The sequence below is a fragment of the Rhagoletis pomonella genome, unplaced genomic scaffold (assembly GCF_013731165.1).
Source record: "Rhagoletis pomonella isolate Grant_MI unplaced genomic scaffold, Rhpom_1.0 Rhpom_scaffold_00010, whole genome shotgun sequence".
NCBI lineage: Eukaryota > Metazoa > Arthropoda > Insecta > Diptera > Tephritidae > Rhagoletis > Rhagoletis pomonella.
In genome coordinates, this window is record NW_023458564.1 from 35,862,790 (window position 1) to 35,881,806 (window position 19,017).

Genomic DNA, 19,017 nt, shown 5'->3' on the forward strand with positions numbered 1-19,017 from the left:
ATGAACGTTTAGCTTTAGGATATGGGATGTGTTACTAGATCCTAAATTCATTCAAGATAGTGACAGTTATGTGAACAATTTCACTCTCTAGTTTGAAAGCCGAAACCAAGCTTAAAAATAAACCTCACTGTTTGAAAATATGAAAAAAATGTTTGGATTAGAAGAAGATATAACTCATTAGATAGGCATTGAAAGTTTGTAAAAGAGAGTTGACGATTAAAAAGTCTGTGTTAGAACAAAAGTATAGTTAAGAGAAAGAAAGTCCCTACATTACATAATATGAACGATGATCTCCATTTTCGTCTACTATTACTATAACTACTACTCCTTCTTCTTCTTCTACAATATTTGTTTAATAAAATAAAACATATATACGATAAACTTGTTAAACTACGAAGAGTGAGTGAGTGAGTGAGAGAGAGAATGTAATATCATTTCATTTCATTTGTTTGTTCTATTCCTGCCTTTTCAACATTTTAATCGCTTTCATCGCCTTTTGAATAAACCCTTGTTTAAACATTAATTATCGATTAGTTGCATTTAAAATCGCTTAACATATTATTCGATAAATGCAAGTACCCGTTTGCATTGCGAGTACAATGATTGAGTGAGTTAATGAGTATGTGAGTGGGTGTGCAAATATTGTAAGTGGCTGGGTGGCGAGTGGTGAAGAGGTGGCTGTCCTGTTTGTAAGATCGTTTGGTCAACCCCTCGACGTTATAAATCACGTACAGCTTTCCAATCGATTTCAAAATCCATTCAATTCTAAAACGATCTTATTTTCAGGTTCCAAATCCAATTCTTCCAAACGCCATTCGGCCAAACGGTTAGCCCATTTAATAGTGATGCAGAAGCGGAGCAGGCGCATGTGCCAGTAGAGGAGCGTGTGCCAACACCGGGGCATGAGCGATTACTTTGGGTGCCGTTTTGTGTACGACAGCGTTGAATCCGTTGTGATCATCAGCAGTGTAATCAACAGTGCGCACTGAACCATCGGGTTCGACGAGCGAGTATTGGCCCTTTACTACATCGCCGTCACGTTCTTCGGCTTGCGATTTAATGTCACCAGTGTGCGGATCTTTAATGCCATAGTTGAAAGAGTATTTCGGGTATGCCTAAATGAAGGAAAAGAATTTAAGTATGCAAAATAGACCTATTTTTTGTATTTAATAAACATTAAACAAACCACAGGCTCGGCATGCACAGCGTGGGCTAAAACTGGGGCATGGGCTAACAGCGGCCCTGGATAATGTCCATACTCTATGGGTACAGCTTGGGCGGCAGCAATAAGGAGGACAATAGCAATCAAGTACTGTGTACAAAAAAAGAAACAAATTTTACATCTTTACTATTTATTGAGTAACATTTCTTATATGTATGTATAGATAAGGTAGTATGTCGTTAGTTGTACATATTGATTGATTTATGTGCATTGGTACCAAAGGAATGAGTGGTAACTATTTTCCTTTGAGAATTTACACAAATTGCTTGGTAAGCTGTTGACAGCTAAGATTATTATATCTACACTCGTATATGTACATACTACTCAACTAGCTAGAAATTCACTACAAGTTCACTATTTTCCAACTATGTAGTTGTGACTAAATCTCGACTACTTGACATGACTAACATTATTTTACAAATCGTTCATCTTTTTTGACTTCATGATTTAGATCCGGCTAAAACTATTTTTATTCTGCGTACAGGAGTCCAGGCCTGTGGGGAAAGTTGTTGATCTTTGCTTCTAGTTAAAGCAGCTCACGATTTGCGATGTTTACACGAAGTATCCTCTGGGTAGCAACCGTACTTACCATCCACTTGGAAAAATCTACCAAAACTGTGAAATATCTACCAATAACTTTTTAATTGGTTATTGTAATAAAAACTATAGTTTTGTTATTTTTTTCGTTATTTCAATAAGAATTGAAATTGTGTTTAAGGAACTTTTTATTTTACTAATTATACGCTATTTGCGATCATATTAACGGTATCTTCTCAGTTTGATTCAACCAAAAGCGAAAGTGATGAAACTAAAGGCAACAACGAAACTTCATCGTTTGAAAAAACTTCAACTGGAGTTATTATATAGTCTGTTCCTTTGAACTTCGGACTAAAACCTGTAGAACTGTCAAACTAAAGTTTTACTTTCTCAAGTGAGAGTAAAAGGCGAACAGATGCAGAAGTGCACGGGAACGCAAAAAGCACTATTTCCTGTAAAAACGTCAGTCTGTTTTTTTAAATAATAAATAAAATCTATACATATTCAAATATTTCGTTGTTTACTTCGATTTTTTTTACAATTATAAGGTTCTTTGCTTTCACCGCTTTCTGTTTTTGTTTTCACATGCAAATCAGCTGATCGTTTGACGCATTTCATGAACTTACAGGAAAAAAACTCCGGACTAAATCCTGTAACTTCTGACTAGGAATAGTTGCTCAGTTACTCTCTCAAAGGTGTTCCCATTTACAGGTTTTATGTCAATAGGAACGACTTCCTGTAAGTTCTGATTAAATCCTGTAAACCGGACTGCTCTTGGAACAGACTAATAGATAAATACAGTGACTCAAAAAACCGCTTGGTAATTAATTTATATTCACCTTTTTCCAAGCAAACATTTTTTGGTATTTTATAAGAATATTATATATATATGTATATATATTATAAGAATAGTGCTTGGCACTTAAAAATCAAGGATTCAAGCTAAATACAACATTTGGAAAAATTCAAAAAATTGTATTCTAAATTTCGAACATTTCACTCTGATTTTTTTTAACAATTTAAGGTATGGAATTTTATAGCCCATAATATTTGAGCATAACCAACAATGTGCGCCTAAAAATTCCCGTTGGTATTTTTGAATTTTTTTATCGCCAGTATTTTGTGTTTTTTTTATTTTTATTTAACAATTGCCGTAACTGTTTAGCTCATTATACATATACCACCATGCGACAGTAAATTTTACAGACAAAAATCAATATGTTTACTCCGACGTCAGTAATTCAAAAATGATTTAAAAATGCAGTGAAATGTGCTTAGAGAAGAAGTATAGGTATCTAATTAAAGAGGAAATTCTGTAGAATTTAAGCAGATTCAATGCTTTAGTGCGTAAGGACTGGTAAGTATTGAAAAGGTCTTTCTAAAATTGTATCCTTGAAATTTCGCAATATTTGTTTTTGAAAAAATTATTTGTTAAGGACTTATATAAACTCGCTAACAACCCCGAATTTCGTCCTTTTAACTTTATCAGCTTAAAAAATTACCTATTCGTCCTTGTGAATCCAAAAAAAAATTTTATTTTTATTAATTTTTTTTTTTAAATTCCAAAGAAATTTCCTCTTTCATTTGGTACCCATATTTTTATTCTACAATGCATTGAATTTTTTAAATAATTTTTGGAATTAATCATATCTTCCAAATTACGAAGTCCTTTAAAATAAATCCTGACATCAGAGAGAAAAATTAAAACGCTACTTTAAAAAAGTAGGTTTAAAACTCATTTATTTATTATTTAGAAGAAATTTTTTCGATTTAAATTGTGGAAAAGTAATGAATATCTAAATCCCGAGACTAATCCCGGGATTCCGGAATTGTGATGACATCCCCAAAATTCCGGGATCACAAAGAGCGAAAAAAGTAACATCCCTAGTAATTACGTAGCTGTCCATTTTTTTCTTGTTATTTAAGAAATCATTTAACATAGTTAGGCAATCAAAAGCTCCTCGGAAATCCAGTAAAAAGAGTTTTGAGTGGAGCCTTTTATCGATATATATTTATACGTAAAGTTGTCCACAAAATAATAGGAGTGCGATATTTGACCAGTTTTGGCTATTTGTCTTTTGTTTATTTAACGTTTATTATTTTTTTATAAAAGCCTAGCTGGCTATACAACAAACACCATATAAATTCAGATTTTAAACTTTCTATAAAAATTATAAAAATTTTGCAATTTTTCACCCAAATTCAAACTTTTTAATCAGATTCTTTACAAAAAATTCTGGTATGCAGTTTTGTAGCACATTCAATTCTAGTCTGCAGTCAGTGCAGCAGTGATAATTTAGAAAGTTCTTTCATTATGATTTAACCTACATATATATGTACATAGTATGTATTACAACATCCGACGGCGGCTCTTGGAGTATTCGAGAGAAAGATTTTGAGAAATATTTACGGGCATTTACGCGTTGGCGACGGCGAGTACCCCAGACGATGGAGCGATGACCTATATGAGCTTTACAATGGGAGGGACTTTGAAAAATTGTGACAGAATCCACATGATACGATTTCGATTCGATTTATTTTATGTACAATTGATTCGGATTTTGAGACTTCAAAAGTGTTTGCGTTCGAATTTTTCAAGAAAAAGTCATCAAGTCATTATGCCAAACAATTTTAATACCTACTGGTCCTTATATACCAAAAAAATTCATATGCTTTAATCCTGCAAATTTTCTCTTTAATTTGATACCCACAATGTTTTTGCACATTGCCCTGAATTTTTTAAACAATTTTTGAAATAATCATATTTTTGAAATTTCAAAGTGCTTTAAAAAAAACCTGACATCAGAGGGAAAAACTAAAAGCGCAGTTTCACCATATTTGCCCCGTGGTTTCGCAAATATATTTTTGTGTGTAAGATTTACTGTCACACTGTGTACCCAAAAATCAACGCAATTTTCTAACAACTATAAATTTCCACATTGTTATACTAAAATTTAATCATTTATTTTAATATTGTAAATCCGAAAGTAAGTTTGTTTGTTTATTACGCTTTCACGCCTTAACTACTCAACCGATCATCATCAAATCGTATGCATTGGTGTCATTTAGCCCAGCTTAAAATATACGATAAATTTAACCCCGAATAGAAGAGGGGGCGTGACACCTCCCATACACACGGAATTTTTCATACTGCGTATCTCAGGAGATATTTGTGATAGAGTACTGGAACTCGTAATAGTAGTTTGAAAATAATAAGAAAGGTGTTGCCACCTGTTTGAAAAATCAATTTTTAATTAATTATTCGCAAGCTATCTGAAAAATTAAAATATGGATTTCAAACGAAAGATTGTTAGGAAACCCTCTGATTAAACCTCTAGAGTATTATGGAGGAGTTTTACAAAGGTTGCCACCCGTTTAAAAATTAAATTATATTAATTGTAATGAATTACTACCATGTGGGCATCAATCGAAATGTTTTTGAAAACCATATGTAGGAGGGTTGCCACCTGTTTGAAAATCACATGCCACTTGAATTAAGGGAATTGAGTAATTGAAATATGGATGCCAGACGAAAGGGATTTAGTAAGGTTTTAGTTGGAAATGAGTTATTACGATATAGGTATTAATGGATAAAGTCTTATGTATAGCAGGGTTTCCACGTATTTGAAAATTCAAATCCAACTTGAATTATAGCAATTAGGTTATTTGAATACATATGTATGTATGTATTACAATATGAGTGTCAGGCGTGAGAGGTTTAAAAATGTTGCCAAATGTATCAATCGAAGTAGTTTCGAAAAGGTTTCATTTCTAAACTACATGTAATGCTCGACTTCTTCCACTAGGCATTAAATGGCAAAAATGGTAAATGACAAAATTGGGCATTAAAAAATAATCGTGTCTTTATGATAAAAAAATACATTTTTTGTCATTTCAATGCCTAATGGAAATTCGGCATAAGTAAGAAAAAATATCTCAAGAGAGAGGTTCAAGAAAGTTTTAGTTTGGAAATATTTTAAAGGTGACTTAAAAATCTTAATTCTCCTGTTTTTGGCACAATTTAAGTATGTTGAGTTTTATTGAAATAAATTACACCTAATTAGGCTTGGGTAGTTCTTGAACTAAATGAACTAAAGAACTAGTTCATCACAATGAACTACTGCACTACACCATTTCCAGTTGTAAATGAGAAAGCGTCAAATGAAATTGCGAAAGCGTCATTTGGAAATGAGAATAGTCAATTGTAAATGCGATATCGTCATTTGAAATTGAGAATAGTCAATTGCAAATGATAAAAGGTCAATTGTAAATGAGAAAGCGTCATTTGTAATTGAGAGTAGTCAATTGTAAATTAGAAAGCGCCAAATGAAAATGCGAAATCGTATTTTGGAATTGAGAATAGTCAATTGTAAATGAGAAAGCGTCAATTGAAAATGAGAGTAGTAAATTGTAAATGAGAAAGCGTCAAATGAAAATGTGAAAGCGTCATTTGGAAATGAGAAACTCGTTTTTATTCAGAAATTATTTAGATGTTATTAAAAATGCAAGTTTATTATGTCCCAACTTGCATATCTTGTAAAGATAAAGCATTTCCATGGAAAGATGTTGCGTGCTGAAATGCTCTCGCGCAGTCTCCTCCGGTGATTATAGTTTTCGCGTCATCCCCCAACTTCTCCAAATATTGCAGCCGTTGCTCAACAACGTTTGGCCCATTTATGACTGGGTTTGAGATGTGCCCCTTTACATGCATTTTGATTTTTCCCCAGATTATTTCAATGGGGTTTAGCATGGGGGAATATGGCGCTAAACGCAGCACTTTATTAATGAAATATCCAAGTAATTTATATATATGCATATTTTTAACATACTTGATTTATATACTTTTTAATCGTAAAGTAGTTCTTCCGCCAGTGTAAAACAACTGAGACTTCTCGGCGAAAAGAAAACCGAAGAGTGTTCTCTATCGAGCTACATACATTGATCCGAGACAAACCGTAATGTTTTAAACCGATTCAAGAAGGTCATGATGAGGTACATACATACATTTATATGTATATAAGTAATTCGTGAACGTTTTTCGGAATTCGACCGACATCGTTTTCATCCGAATATTTACCAGCTTTATTTACCTGCCTTCTTATCTATGTACATACTCTAATATGACGTAGCTTACAAACAGCAAAGATGAAGATCATAACCTTCTGAAAACTTAAAAATTCCTTTTTCAAACGCGTTTTATAGCGACATAATTGATTAAGTATTATCAGTGATAAGCGACTTTAAATCATCTACTTATTATATATGCAGTACGCAATTAATTTACTTTTGTTTCTCATTTCCAAATGACGCGTTCTCATTTTCATTTGACGCTTTCTCATTTATAATTGACTATTCTCAATTACAACTGACGCTTTCGCATTTTCATTTGACAATTTCTGATTTATAATTGACTAATCTCATTTACAATTGACGCTTTCTCATTTACAATTGACTATTCTCAATTACAACTGACGCGTTCGCATTTTCATTTGACGCTTTCTCATTTACAATTAACTAATCTGATTTCCAAATGACGCTTTCGCATTTTCATTTGACGCTTTCTCATTTACAATTGACTATTCTCATTTACAATTGACGCTTTCGCATTTACAACTGGAAATGGTGTAGTTCGGTATTTGCGGTCTGTACTAAATTTGTCAGTGCTACTATTTCTCATTTTGGATCCAAATATCCATGGCACGAACGTATGATATGAATTACAGATACTTTTTAAAACGCTTTTGCAGTGCTACTACTTCAGTTCTTTGCGAACAAGTTTTGTCGGCCAGGGTTAATATTAAACTAGCGTGGAACGCTTTTAAAATCAAACAAGCTTTCAAATTTAATGGTTTTGCACAAAATTATGTAGGTGTTTACATATCGTACATATATACAAATGTTATACTCTGAGAATTTGTTAAAGTTTTTTGTTTTATATACTCGTTTATTTGTATTTATTGAATTAATATTGTACGAAAAAGTACTCAAATTACCAAAGCTTTTGTTTAGTATGTGACATGATAATACTAATAATCGAATTTTGTTTAAAATAACATAAATGTATCCATCAATTGAACTAAATGAACTAACGAACTAGTTCACTAAGGCGAACGAACTACAACAGAACGGTTCCCTCAATATAACAGAAGTGCCCAACTCTACGCCCAATGTAGCCCGAAGAAGCGAAACGAGTGAGGGCGATCTATTTGGCTATAAAACCGCAAATTTTTTCTTGAAATTCTTAATAAAACGTTTTCACTTTAGAAGAAACTTTAAAAAATTTAATTTTTCTTAGTTGAACTGTACTTTTATAAAGAAATAAAAAGCATTAAAAAAACTAAAGGAAAATTTCCAAAATTTGTTATAATATTACGTCCCTTTTTCCAACACTATTTACAAATGTTTGTAAATTCAAATATTATACATTATTACATATTTTTATGTTATTATGAAAATAAAAATTTATGACTATACGAAGTGCTTTTAAACTTGGATTTAAGAATCTTTAAAACTCGATAATATTATAACGCCTTATTTTAACCACCGTGACACCGCCAGCAAAAAAATTCTAAAAATAAATAAAGTTACTTTTAATCACTTGAAACTTGCACTTTACCCTCCAGTAATTAAATGAGCTATACTTATAAAACTGCTTACCTAGAATTTTAGTAAAATTTTAGAGTAAACAGATTCAAACAGGTTTAAACAAAAACAAATTTCAAAACACACCAAACAATCAACATATTCACGACACTATGGGCCAAATATAGTAAAACTGCGTTTTTAGTTTTAAAATTTTTTATTAGCACTTTATGATTTCAAAGATATGATAAATTTTAAACATTATTTCAAAAAATTCAGTACAATGTAGAATAAAAATGGGTACCAAATGAAAGAGAAAATTCTGTAGCATTTAAAAAAATTAAAATTTTTTGGGCTCACAAGGACGAATGGGCATTAAAAATGTCCTTTTAATCAATTTAATTTTTTAAGCTAATAAAGTTAGAAGGACTATATTCGAGGACGTTGTCGAGTTTATATTAGTCCTTAACATATATTTTTTTCAAAATAAATATTGCAAAATTTGAAGAGTGTTCAAGGATAAAATTTTTAAGGACATTTTCAATACCTTATGCACCAAAAATTTAATATATTCTTTCTCTACAGAATTTTCTCTTTAATTTGATACCCATACTGTTTTCCTAAGTACATCGCACTAAACTTTTTAAGCCATTTTCTGAATTATTCATATTTTTTTAATTTTCAAAGTCATTTTAAAAAATCCTGATGTCAGAGAGAAAAACTAAAAACGAAATTTTACTGTATATATTTCGCCCATGGCTTCGGGAATAAATTAATTTTTTTGTGTGTAAAATTGCCTGTCGCACGGTGTTATGTGTATGTATAATTAGCTAGACATTTATAAAAAACTATTAAATAAACAAAAGAAATGTGGCAAAAACTGGTTAACATAAGGGGTTTCTATTATTGCCACCAGTGCAAATTACAAATCCCGAAAATCCCGAGATTTTTGGCAAAAAAATTAAGGTTTTGATTGATATGATGGATTTCATCGAATTACAGCTTCCACATCATTTTATGAAAAGAAAAAATAAAAAATATTAGTCACGGCTATTTTCATTCCAGTTAAGATGTTGTTACGTCATTTTGCATTTCAGGTGAACGCTATGTATCTATGTATGTCTCAATAGCTACTCGAAATTACTCGTGAGAATGGCGGTACCCGATATTGTGTCGAGAGCTCGATTGCTCGATTTCCCGGGTATAGAAATCCTCGGGAATGTGCGTTAGTGCAGTTAGTGTTAACCAGACATGGATAAAATGTCCCTAATTAAGCATATCTATTAATACGTTCTTACACACCTACTAACGTTCTTTTTATACCCGCGCGTTCACTACATGAAGAGAGGGTATTGTATCTTTACTCATCTAAAAGCATAGACAGATGACAGCGTTGATCCGGATCAATTGGTTAATTTTGAATTATCTCGAGAATTAACAGCACTTGATCCGAAATTAATTCAGATCATCGTAATTTTTCGATGACAACACGACAGTCGGGTCTACGTAACTGGAACGACCCAGATTTATATTTGGCCAAGGACTGTCACTCCAACAACACTCTCCAAAAACTCTTTGGGGAACTTGTAACACTGACCGAAACTCAGGGAGCGTAGAATACAGAAAATATGCACAGCTAGCATGGACATCTACATCTACCTTACCATCGGTAATGCACCCACCACCAACTGCGTGTTTAACTTCCTTATCGACGATCATCGACTTCATAACAGGGAATCGATAACTTCGATAACGATTTTTAATCTGTAGTTAGTGTTAACCAAACATTGAGTAACTAGCCCTTATTCAGATAGGAATCCGATTCAAAGTGAATAAGGAGTTATTTGAATTAGTTGAATTAGTATGGTGACTGTATTATCGATGACAGACCAGTTTTTCATATTCTTTGCATTCTACGATCCATGAGCAAACAAATGCGTAACAAAGCAGCCGATTTCTTCATCCACGGTAGGCGAGAGTGAAAGTTGCGTACTACATTTCCTTAGGATCTGGGTTCGCAGCACGGTTATTATTTTATTTTTTATTTTATTTGATTTATTAATTTTATTTTTCTTTATTTTGTTTTATTTTATTTCAGATAATTAATTTTATTATTAGTTAATCAAAAATTTTAGAGTTTAATTTAATTAAAAAAAGTCAAAAATAACTGTGTAAAAACTACATCAAAAAATATAGAAGTTATAATTGAATGAATAAAAAAAATTAAATGAATATTTTACTGGCAGTTGGACTTGAACCCCCGTCTGTAAAGGCAAAATTTTATCAAATCAGCGCGCCGTTGATCCGGATCAACTTTGCCATCTGTCTATGCTATTAACTCGTTTATGAAAAGTACCTAAAATCTAACAATTTTCTAGCAAAATCACAAGTAACAGGCATTAATTTTTATTGAAAAAAGTATTCATGTAATTAACTTCACACATACATATACAAAGAAGTACAATGTAAAAGTATATATAGGCTTATTCACTTTATCTCTTATACATTGCCACCTTTCATTCGATTATGACACGGAAAGACGTAAAGCTTCGTTATAAAAAAGATATGCGTTGCAAAAATAGGGACTTATTTGTTGTTTGGTTGAAAAAAATCCAAAACAAAGGTAAATGCATAAAAATTATAAGAAACAAGTAACGAATTATCTACCGACGCAGGTATCTAATATCGTCGTTTCAACTCTCTCTGAACTACCTTTACATGATAAGTAGGAGTGTTTACTAGTGTTACCAGATTTTTTTCCAGCCATACGGGACAAACGCATAATTCGTCCCAAAAATACGGGATTTAAAAAAATTTAACGGGACAATTGAGAAATAAAGGATTTGCTTTAAAAGCCCATATATTAACAAAGGTGATCAATTTTAGCGAAGTAATGTTCAGACAATACTTTTTAAATTATACAAAAATATGTATGTGCATAAACATGTATATAAAATTAAAGATTAAAATTAAGCTTACGATCCATGGTCCACAAAATTGTATAATTGTCAAGTGCAAGTTTCAAGTCGCTAAAACTTACTGTTCATTTTTTAGATTTTTTTTTGTGGAGGGTGTTACTCATTTTCTTCCATATAAAAGTCCGTTTTGTTCATGCATTATATGGAGGAAAATTCGAAACACCCTCCACAAAAAATTCTAAAGAATCAACGGTAATTTTTAGCTATATTTCTCTTACAGAGTTGCTTGCAATAATACTCGCTAAGGACCTACTCACAATAGCCGCATTAAACCATGACCATGTTGAGTAGAAGTTTAAATGTTGAAAGGAAATTTTCGAACACACGGGAAAAATCATGTTCCGGCGGAACATTTAAAATTTAATGCAAAATACGGGAGGTTCAGGATAATACGGAACATTTGGCAACACTGGTGTTTACCCGATTTCGAACGTTTTCGATGCAGAGTTAGGCTTAATGATATACATAATTGAACCAAGTTAGGTAAAAATCGATAAAGTGGAGACCGAGATATAACTTTGTAGTCATAAAGTGGGCGGTGCCACAACCAATTCCTAGACGTCTATAGCAGTCTTATATATTGTTAGGAGATTGTTGTAACTATTAACTCCCTCAAAGTAAAGCGTCCTCAGTTATTGAAATATCAGAGTTTTCGTATTTCTGAATTTTAGTCCGGTTTGAATATTTTTCAACAAATTGCTATTATTAAGTGCGCCGAGTTTGGTAGAAATTGATAAATCGGTTACCCAGATACACATTTGTGGTCATAAGTGGGCGGCGCCACGCCCATTATCAAAAAATTTATAATCTAATTCTCTGATAAGTGGTTATTGCAATCTACGATTTTAAGTGAATGAGCTCCGGTTGTAACTGATTTATCGCAGTTTTCGTGTTTCTGTAAATTACCATTATATAGCAAGTGGGCGTGATTATTGCCCGATTTCAAAGATTTTCAACAGATTTCTTTGCTAGATCTTACCCAGAGCTCGTACCGAGATTGGTAAGGACTGGTGAAGCGGCTACTGAGATACAGCATTTCATCATAACTGGGAGGGGTCACGGCCATTTTACAAAAAATGCATAATAATTTACCACAATTCTACTTCACGTACTTATTTTCAATAATTTGCATGCAATATTTACAGAAATATCGTAGTTTTTGCATTTTTAAAAAATGCCCTTATTTGGGAAGTGGGCGTGGTTACAGTCCGATTTGGGCAACCTACATACCAAATTTCGTTGTGATATCTAAATTTTTGCTGAAGTTATCGTATACACGGTCAGACGGACGGATGGCGCGACGGACGGACAGACAGACATGGCTTAATCGGTTTATCTTTTCATTCTGAGCATATCTATCTCGATTCATTTTGGCTGTTACAAACAACCGTTATGCGAACAAAGTTAATATACTCACGTGCACAAAGTGTGTCGGGTAAAAATGTTTAAGTTACACTTTAATTAATTTTGTATTACAGAGATCGGTTCACTAAGGGCGAAGATATTGAAAATCTGATAAATCAATCTTTCTTAAATCTCAATATGCCGGAAACTTGTTATATCTCGAAAACCGTTCTGCTTTCACAGAATGCGCCTATCATATTTGGATTCATCGGAAAATTTTACATGGGGATACATCACCCCACATACCACAATTATGAGAATTTTCATTTTTGAAAATTTCTTGTGTCGTATAATTTATTTAAGATCAACAGCACTAAATGCAAACTTTAAAGTCCACTTAAAAACAATCTTCTTTTGATACAGTTATATTCTCAGATTCTTTTGGATTTTCTGATTAGTTAGATTTTGTCGGACGGTTTATTATACTTTACTAAGGTGTTCTTTTTTTAAACTGTATGTCCTTATTCATAACCAGAGAACGGATTTTACGGAAATTGCCTTTTTTTCTGCTGAAGGGAAGAGTATATTCAACGGGGACATTCCCTGATTCCATATATACACATTTGATGTTGCCTTTTTTGCCTTTTTTAAGATATTTGCCTATTGTACCTTTAAAAAAAGTGATTATAGCGAGGAAATAATCCTGATAATATAAAAGTTTCAAAAGTTCCATATTTAAATTGGACACCACTTGTATCAACTCACGTCGAACGCACGTGGCTGTATTAACGCCCGTTCTGTTTGTGAGCGAAAAACTAAAAATCATAGAATAATTATTTCCGCCGAGCGAAATAATAAAACTCAAATATTAATTATTATTTTTAATCTTTATATTAGAGTAAACTCGAAAAATAAAAATCGTTGTAAATTCCAATAAGACATGCGAACACGAATACGTGAGTATATTTAAAATTGTTTTACGACGATTACAACTTGTTGATTTTTTTTGTTAAAATTAAAAAAATTATGATTATTTTCCATCCCTGGTTTTTAGTTTTTTGTCGCTGAGGTCTGGATTTTTTTAAGAACTTTGAAATTTCAAAGATATAATACATTAAAAGAAAAAATCATTTAAAAACTTGACTGTAATTTATGTAGAATAAAAATATGGATAACAAATGGAAGAGAGAAGAGAAAGTGTTCGGTTCACAAGGACGAAGAGGTATCGAAAATTTCTACCAAACCATCTAAAGTCTCAGAAGGCAATATTTATGCTTAAAATGAATTTACCCAACGAATTGAATGTAATATATTCCGGACCAAAATATGTAAACTTTAATTCACAAGGCAAAACATACAAATGCTAATTGTAAAATGCTTCTTGGCTTCGAGACGCTATATTTATCTTCAACTGTGTCCTAATAACCGTAGTTAAGTTCGGATACTCTTATTTTTGGTTAAAAATTTAAATCATCGAGTAGGTATTCACTAAAGTCCTGTGAAGCTGTTTCAAAAACCATTGGGCAATCTTTAACTGTACTCATATTTTTTGCCATCACAACAAAAATAATCTTTAAGAAATAACTTTTTAACATCACATATGGAAATGCACAAAAAGATTTAAAGTTTAAAGGTAGTGCTTTTGGCCTTTTTTCTAGTTCGATCAATTCACTAAGAAACACTTTCGAGTCCACTTCTCTTAAGTCAATAACTTTTAGATTAAATATTTCTTTTTAATACCTTCATTTTCACTCGGAATAAATAGAATTTGAAAACAAAAACGCGTACCGAACCCGTTCAAGGTAAACGAATCAACAAGACGGCAACGGGAAGTTCTTGTTTGAAAATAGCGTCACACACACTCTCGGTACTTAGCGTTCTGTGAAGTTCCCTCAGCCAGGTGCAGTTAATGTAATTTTGGTGTTGAAACGTTTCGAATCGTTCGCAAGAAACCGTTGAACTGATGTCTGCCTCCAATGACCAAAACCATTTATATACGCAGCTAGGCCCAAAAAGCCCACCAACCGCCGATTTGCAGCCACACAGAGATATGCAGATGCTGAGATGCAATAGTCGATGGTAGCTGGCAGCGCAGCATCCACACTGAGAAGCCGTAACTGAACATAACATAACGGGACAGCGGCGGCAAGTGCAGTGTGGAACTGTATCTCCAACTGCAACAACAACTAGAAGGCGTAAGTACTCGCAACATAAAGCGAATGAATGAAGTAAATGCCAAAGACGCAGAAACATCGAAGAAGAAGCCGGTTGCCGAGAGCAATCTAGCATCGAGCTGCCAACAACAACAGCGAAATTTATGGCAGCAGCAATGGCGGCATAGCTAGCGCGACCACTTTGGTAGCAGCGGCTGCAGCCTGACAACCTTTGCATAAACCTGCCGCTTGGCTACAAAACGTTTGCAGTAAATGTGTAAACTCAAATTCGCTCAGTGCGGAGTTAAAATGAATCGCGTCAACTGCAGAGGTGCAAAGGTGCGGCCAGGTGATGGCAGTCAATTGACAAGAGCCCGACTTAGTTAGCGTACGGGGCAGGTTTGGTAGAAGAGAAGTTTTTGGCGTTTCTGTTGGCTCAGATGAGATCAGTGCTACAATTGCAATTGGCTGTATAGTGCATGCATGCATTCATATGATAGTGTTTGTGTTGCTGTGGCTATTTTCTGTGTGTGTTTTTTTTTTTGTTGCACGGTAAGCAAGAATTGATTACATTTCTAGCTAAATGCCGCCAAAATTTGGTTATGCATCTACTATAGCCCTCCGACATAGTCATTGAAAGACATTGAGTGTTTGTGGTACACAAATAATTAAATTTATAATTTTTTTTTTTTTTCAAACACGAATATACCTACACGAATGTATGCGGTATTTTATGACTGTCACAGCATTATCGTTAATTTTGGTACACCTGCTACTCATGGTGGAATAATACAAGGTGTTGGATATTGACAGCGTTCTCGCTTTAATCTGCCATCTTGGCTCCCTTAGCAAAATCGGTGTTTCCCTCTTGAAAAAACTACATTTTACCGCCTTTAAAAAAACTAAACTACCTCATTCCCTATTCCAAAACTGATTTGCAATCACTGAACAATTCTTTGACATTTACTTTATTCTTATTCGTTGACAAAATTAAATTAAAAATTAAAATCATTAATTCGACAAAAAACATTGGCTTTGTGTATTCTCCAAAGGCCTAAAATCAGCCAAATACCCTATGTGGGTCGGCTTAATCAGTAAAACGTGACAGTAGTTGACTTTTGAGGTTAATATATCGGTCTTGAGCTGGTACGGCTTTTAAAACATCCGCAGCTTCCTTTAAAGTATCGCTGCTAATTGCTGAGAGGACCAGATTATATTTCCGGACATAAAATGTGGTCTTATACGACTGAAAGGTGGCCTCAATTTGTAGAAACCATTTGTTTGGCATCTCAGTTCAGAACGGTCGCAGCTTGCATTGCGACACAAGCTCCACATCTTTAGTTGGCATTTTGTTCGATGAAATATTTTCCCCATCCGTCGATGCGCCCTTTTGTCGACTCCGTCATGTTGTAACGACTCGGGGTCACCACTAATTTTTTGATGGCGAAATTTTTGTAAGTTATATCAATCATCTTATAGTATTTTCGGGTAAAAATTAGACCCCCAAGCGGTTTTGGAAGTTTGACTATAATTATAGGACATTGTGTTTAATAAACTAAATTACCATTTATTGCATAAGTGCTACGAAATATATACTACTTTCGCAAATTTAGCTTATCATAATATACCGTTTGTTACTATTTATATGCAAAATTTGATATGAAAGAGTACCAAATTTCGTACTACTTCGCAAAGCGTGCTTCTTTTCTTCCCGTTTCTCTCGTTCTTCCATATTACAACCTTTTGTAAGGGAGCCGTCGACATGAGCTGTCACTACGTACAACACCTTGTATAATTCCACCATGCCTGCTACTAAACATTTTTACACTTTTTCTTTGGTCGGCATTTCATTATCTCACTGTCGTTAGATTGTTGTTACTTATTTAACAATAACTATCGATTATTCAATTATTTTGCATCGTTAAATAAATTGCCGTAAAAATGAAAGTGACACTGGCAAGGTTAATTACAATCCATTCAATAGAAATTTGTATAATGAAACTAGGGCAATACGCACACCATAAAAGTAGATGAGGGAACTTTATGTGCGGTATTTGTGAATGGGTTTTCATGTGTTTATACATTAGACTGACCCACGCTCCATAGGATAGTGTAAGAGGGCGTGTATGTTTCATGTTTCATATCGACGGCTGAATGGAAGATCGACCTACCGCAGCATCCGGTTCAAAAGCGCCCTCTCTGAAGTAGGGCATTCTAGAGCATTTTCTGAGATAGCGCGTTTTCGATCCGGCTACCGAGATAGGTCGATCTTCCACTCAGCTGTCGATATGTACTTTCACTCGGAGACATACATAGTTGTCTTTGAGTGAGTGTCAGTAGGAGACACACACCCTCAATTAGGGTTCCTTTTCAGTGAGAAATCAGGGTATTTCTGATGGCATTAACCAACTGAACCAATTACTGCCCCGAGCTAAAGTGGGGAGATCCAAGAGTTTCACCTCCGCTATCTCCACCAGGCGTGATCCCAAGGGATTGAGATGCTTCGACTGTAAGCTCGGACAGCGATACAGAAGGTGGTCAATTGAATTCCTCCTCCTCATCCTCATAGTTGCAGCTGCTGCAGCGCGCAAATGTTAGTATTCGCCATCATCGCTGCATTCGTTCAATAGCAAAGTAATCCGCGATGCCGCCGATAAGGACTCTTACTGCAGATTTAAGTTTGAGAGGGTAATATGTCCATTTCTTACTAAGCCGCGGCCGTAATAATCTTGAGATCTAACATTCTTCCCGCCTGTTCAATAAGTCCCAAGTAATGGCTATGAAGTATTCTTCAAATTGTCTAAACTCATCACTAAACGGTAGTAGTCCGCCTCGTTGACATCTCGCCGAATCTTTCCCTTCAATATTGCTAAGTCCGATGACCCAGCAGATAGCGACATTGATATGGCTCATACAAAACCCGAATTTACTATTTGTGATTTGATTGAATCCAAGTTAGCTTGACTATCGACAAGGATAGTATTTTCCCCTCTGGCACCGCGCTATTCAGTGAAAGGCTCTTCGCCTTCTCTACAGCGTAGATCTCTGTTTGGAAGACACATTCCATTCTTTTCTGCTTGGAATCCTAGTAGGCATCTTAATATTGAAATCCCAAACCGGTATGATGTAGTCAGTGCTGGCTTCTATATCAGGTTTGATTCCATTAAGCCGGGCTCATGCCCGGTGGTTTCCCAAGTATTGGCTTCCCTGAGTCTGAGGTTGGCTTTTGCGGCCGTACCTGAACAAAAATATGAAGCGGTTGCAGATGAAATATCACGTTAACCTCCTCCTAAAGTGTGCTTTTCACTGCTTCCGATATGCCGAGACGTACGAGTATTTGCACTTTCTCGATTACTTTCCTATTATCTGAGTATTCCCTTGCCCGGAGCAATCAATCAAACTAAGGTTCTATTGATCTGATGACTGTGGAGTAAATACCATAGCTGATGTACGGTGAAAGTCCTTTTTCACGTGTTGTAGTTAGGCTGCTATGCCCTTCTTATTTCTCCCCACATTTCCTTTCTAGTTGATTTTGAAATCAGGAATGATACTGAGATATTTTGCCTCGGAGGAGAGATTCAAAGTAGCTTCGCCCAATCCCGGCAGAGAAAAATTGGAAACTTTTGTTTTCCTGATAAAAAATACCAATTTGGTCTTGGAGGTCTTAACGCCCAATCTATTCCACTTAACTTATACATAGGTAGGTCAAGATTAGTTCCTTTCAGGGATGGGCGAGCTTAGGAAAATGAATAATTTAATTAAAAAACAAAATAAAAATAAGAATACATTTTCATTCATCATTCAAGTAATTTTATCAAAAATAATAATATTGAAAAACGTGAGTGCGCGTGATTTACAAAATCATCATCGTGAGCGTGTGTGAGCGTGAGCCAAAATCACTTACGCTCCCACCTCTAGTAGGAATAAGGTTAAAACAGCTCCGTATGTTTGTGGCACATTGCGATGTATCGAAATGCGAATTAAAAAAATTGTGTTGTGATTAAATAGACCTCTTCTAAACCTTTCATTCACGCACGACGTACTTGTTGACCTTGCTTACACAACAACAACGCTTGCGGACGATAAAACTGTGCTAACTAATGGAAAATATGAATATAAATCCACTGCAGAGTTTCAGTCGACTGCAGAGTACGTCTAACATTGGGCAAAGAAATGGCGGAGGCATAAAAGCGAGAGGTAC

At 34.4% G+C, this 19,017-nt stretch overlaps 1 protein-coding gene across 1 annotated transcript; it reads right to left on the reverse strand.

The window, feature by feature from the left end:
* Positions 1-225: 225 nt before the first annotated feature.
* Positions 226-14,549, reverse strand: LOC118746462 (cuticle protein 8-like). Its single transcript, XM_036480310.1, has 3 exons — positions 14,404-14,549; positions 1,187-1,312; positions 226-1,115 (listed from the first exon to the last, which is right to left on the reverse strand). The coding sequence occupies exons 1-3, from the start codon at positions 14,407-14,409 to the stop codon at positions 837-839; spliced, it is 411 nt and encodes a 136-aa protein (XP_036336203.1). The 5' UTR covers positions 14,410-14,549; the 3' UTR covers positions 226-836.
* Between the last annotated feature and the right edge of the window lie 4,468 nt (positions 14,550-19,017).

What these genes read in the sequence shown, in the direction of transcription:
- LOC118746462 (XM_036480310.1), bottom strand. An exon ending in CTGTGCATGCCGAGCCTGTG is followed by an intron (nt 1,116 to 1,186) that starts GTTTGTTTAATG and finishes TCCTTCATTTAG; the next exon opens with GCATACCCGAAATACTCTTT.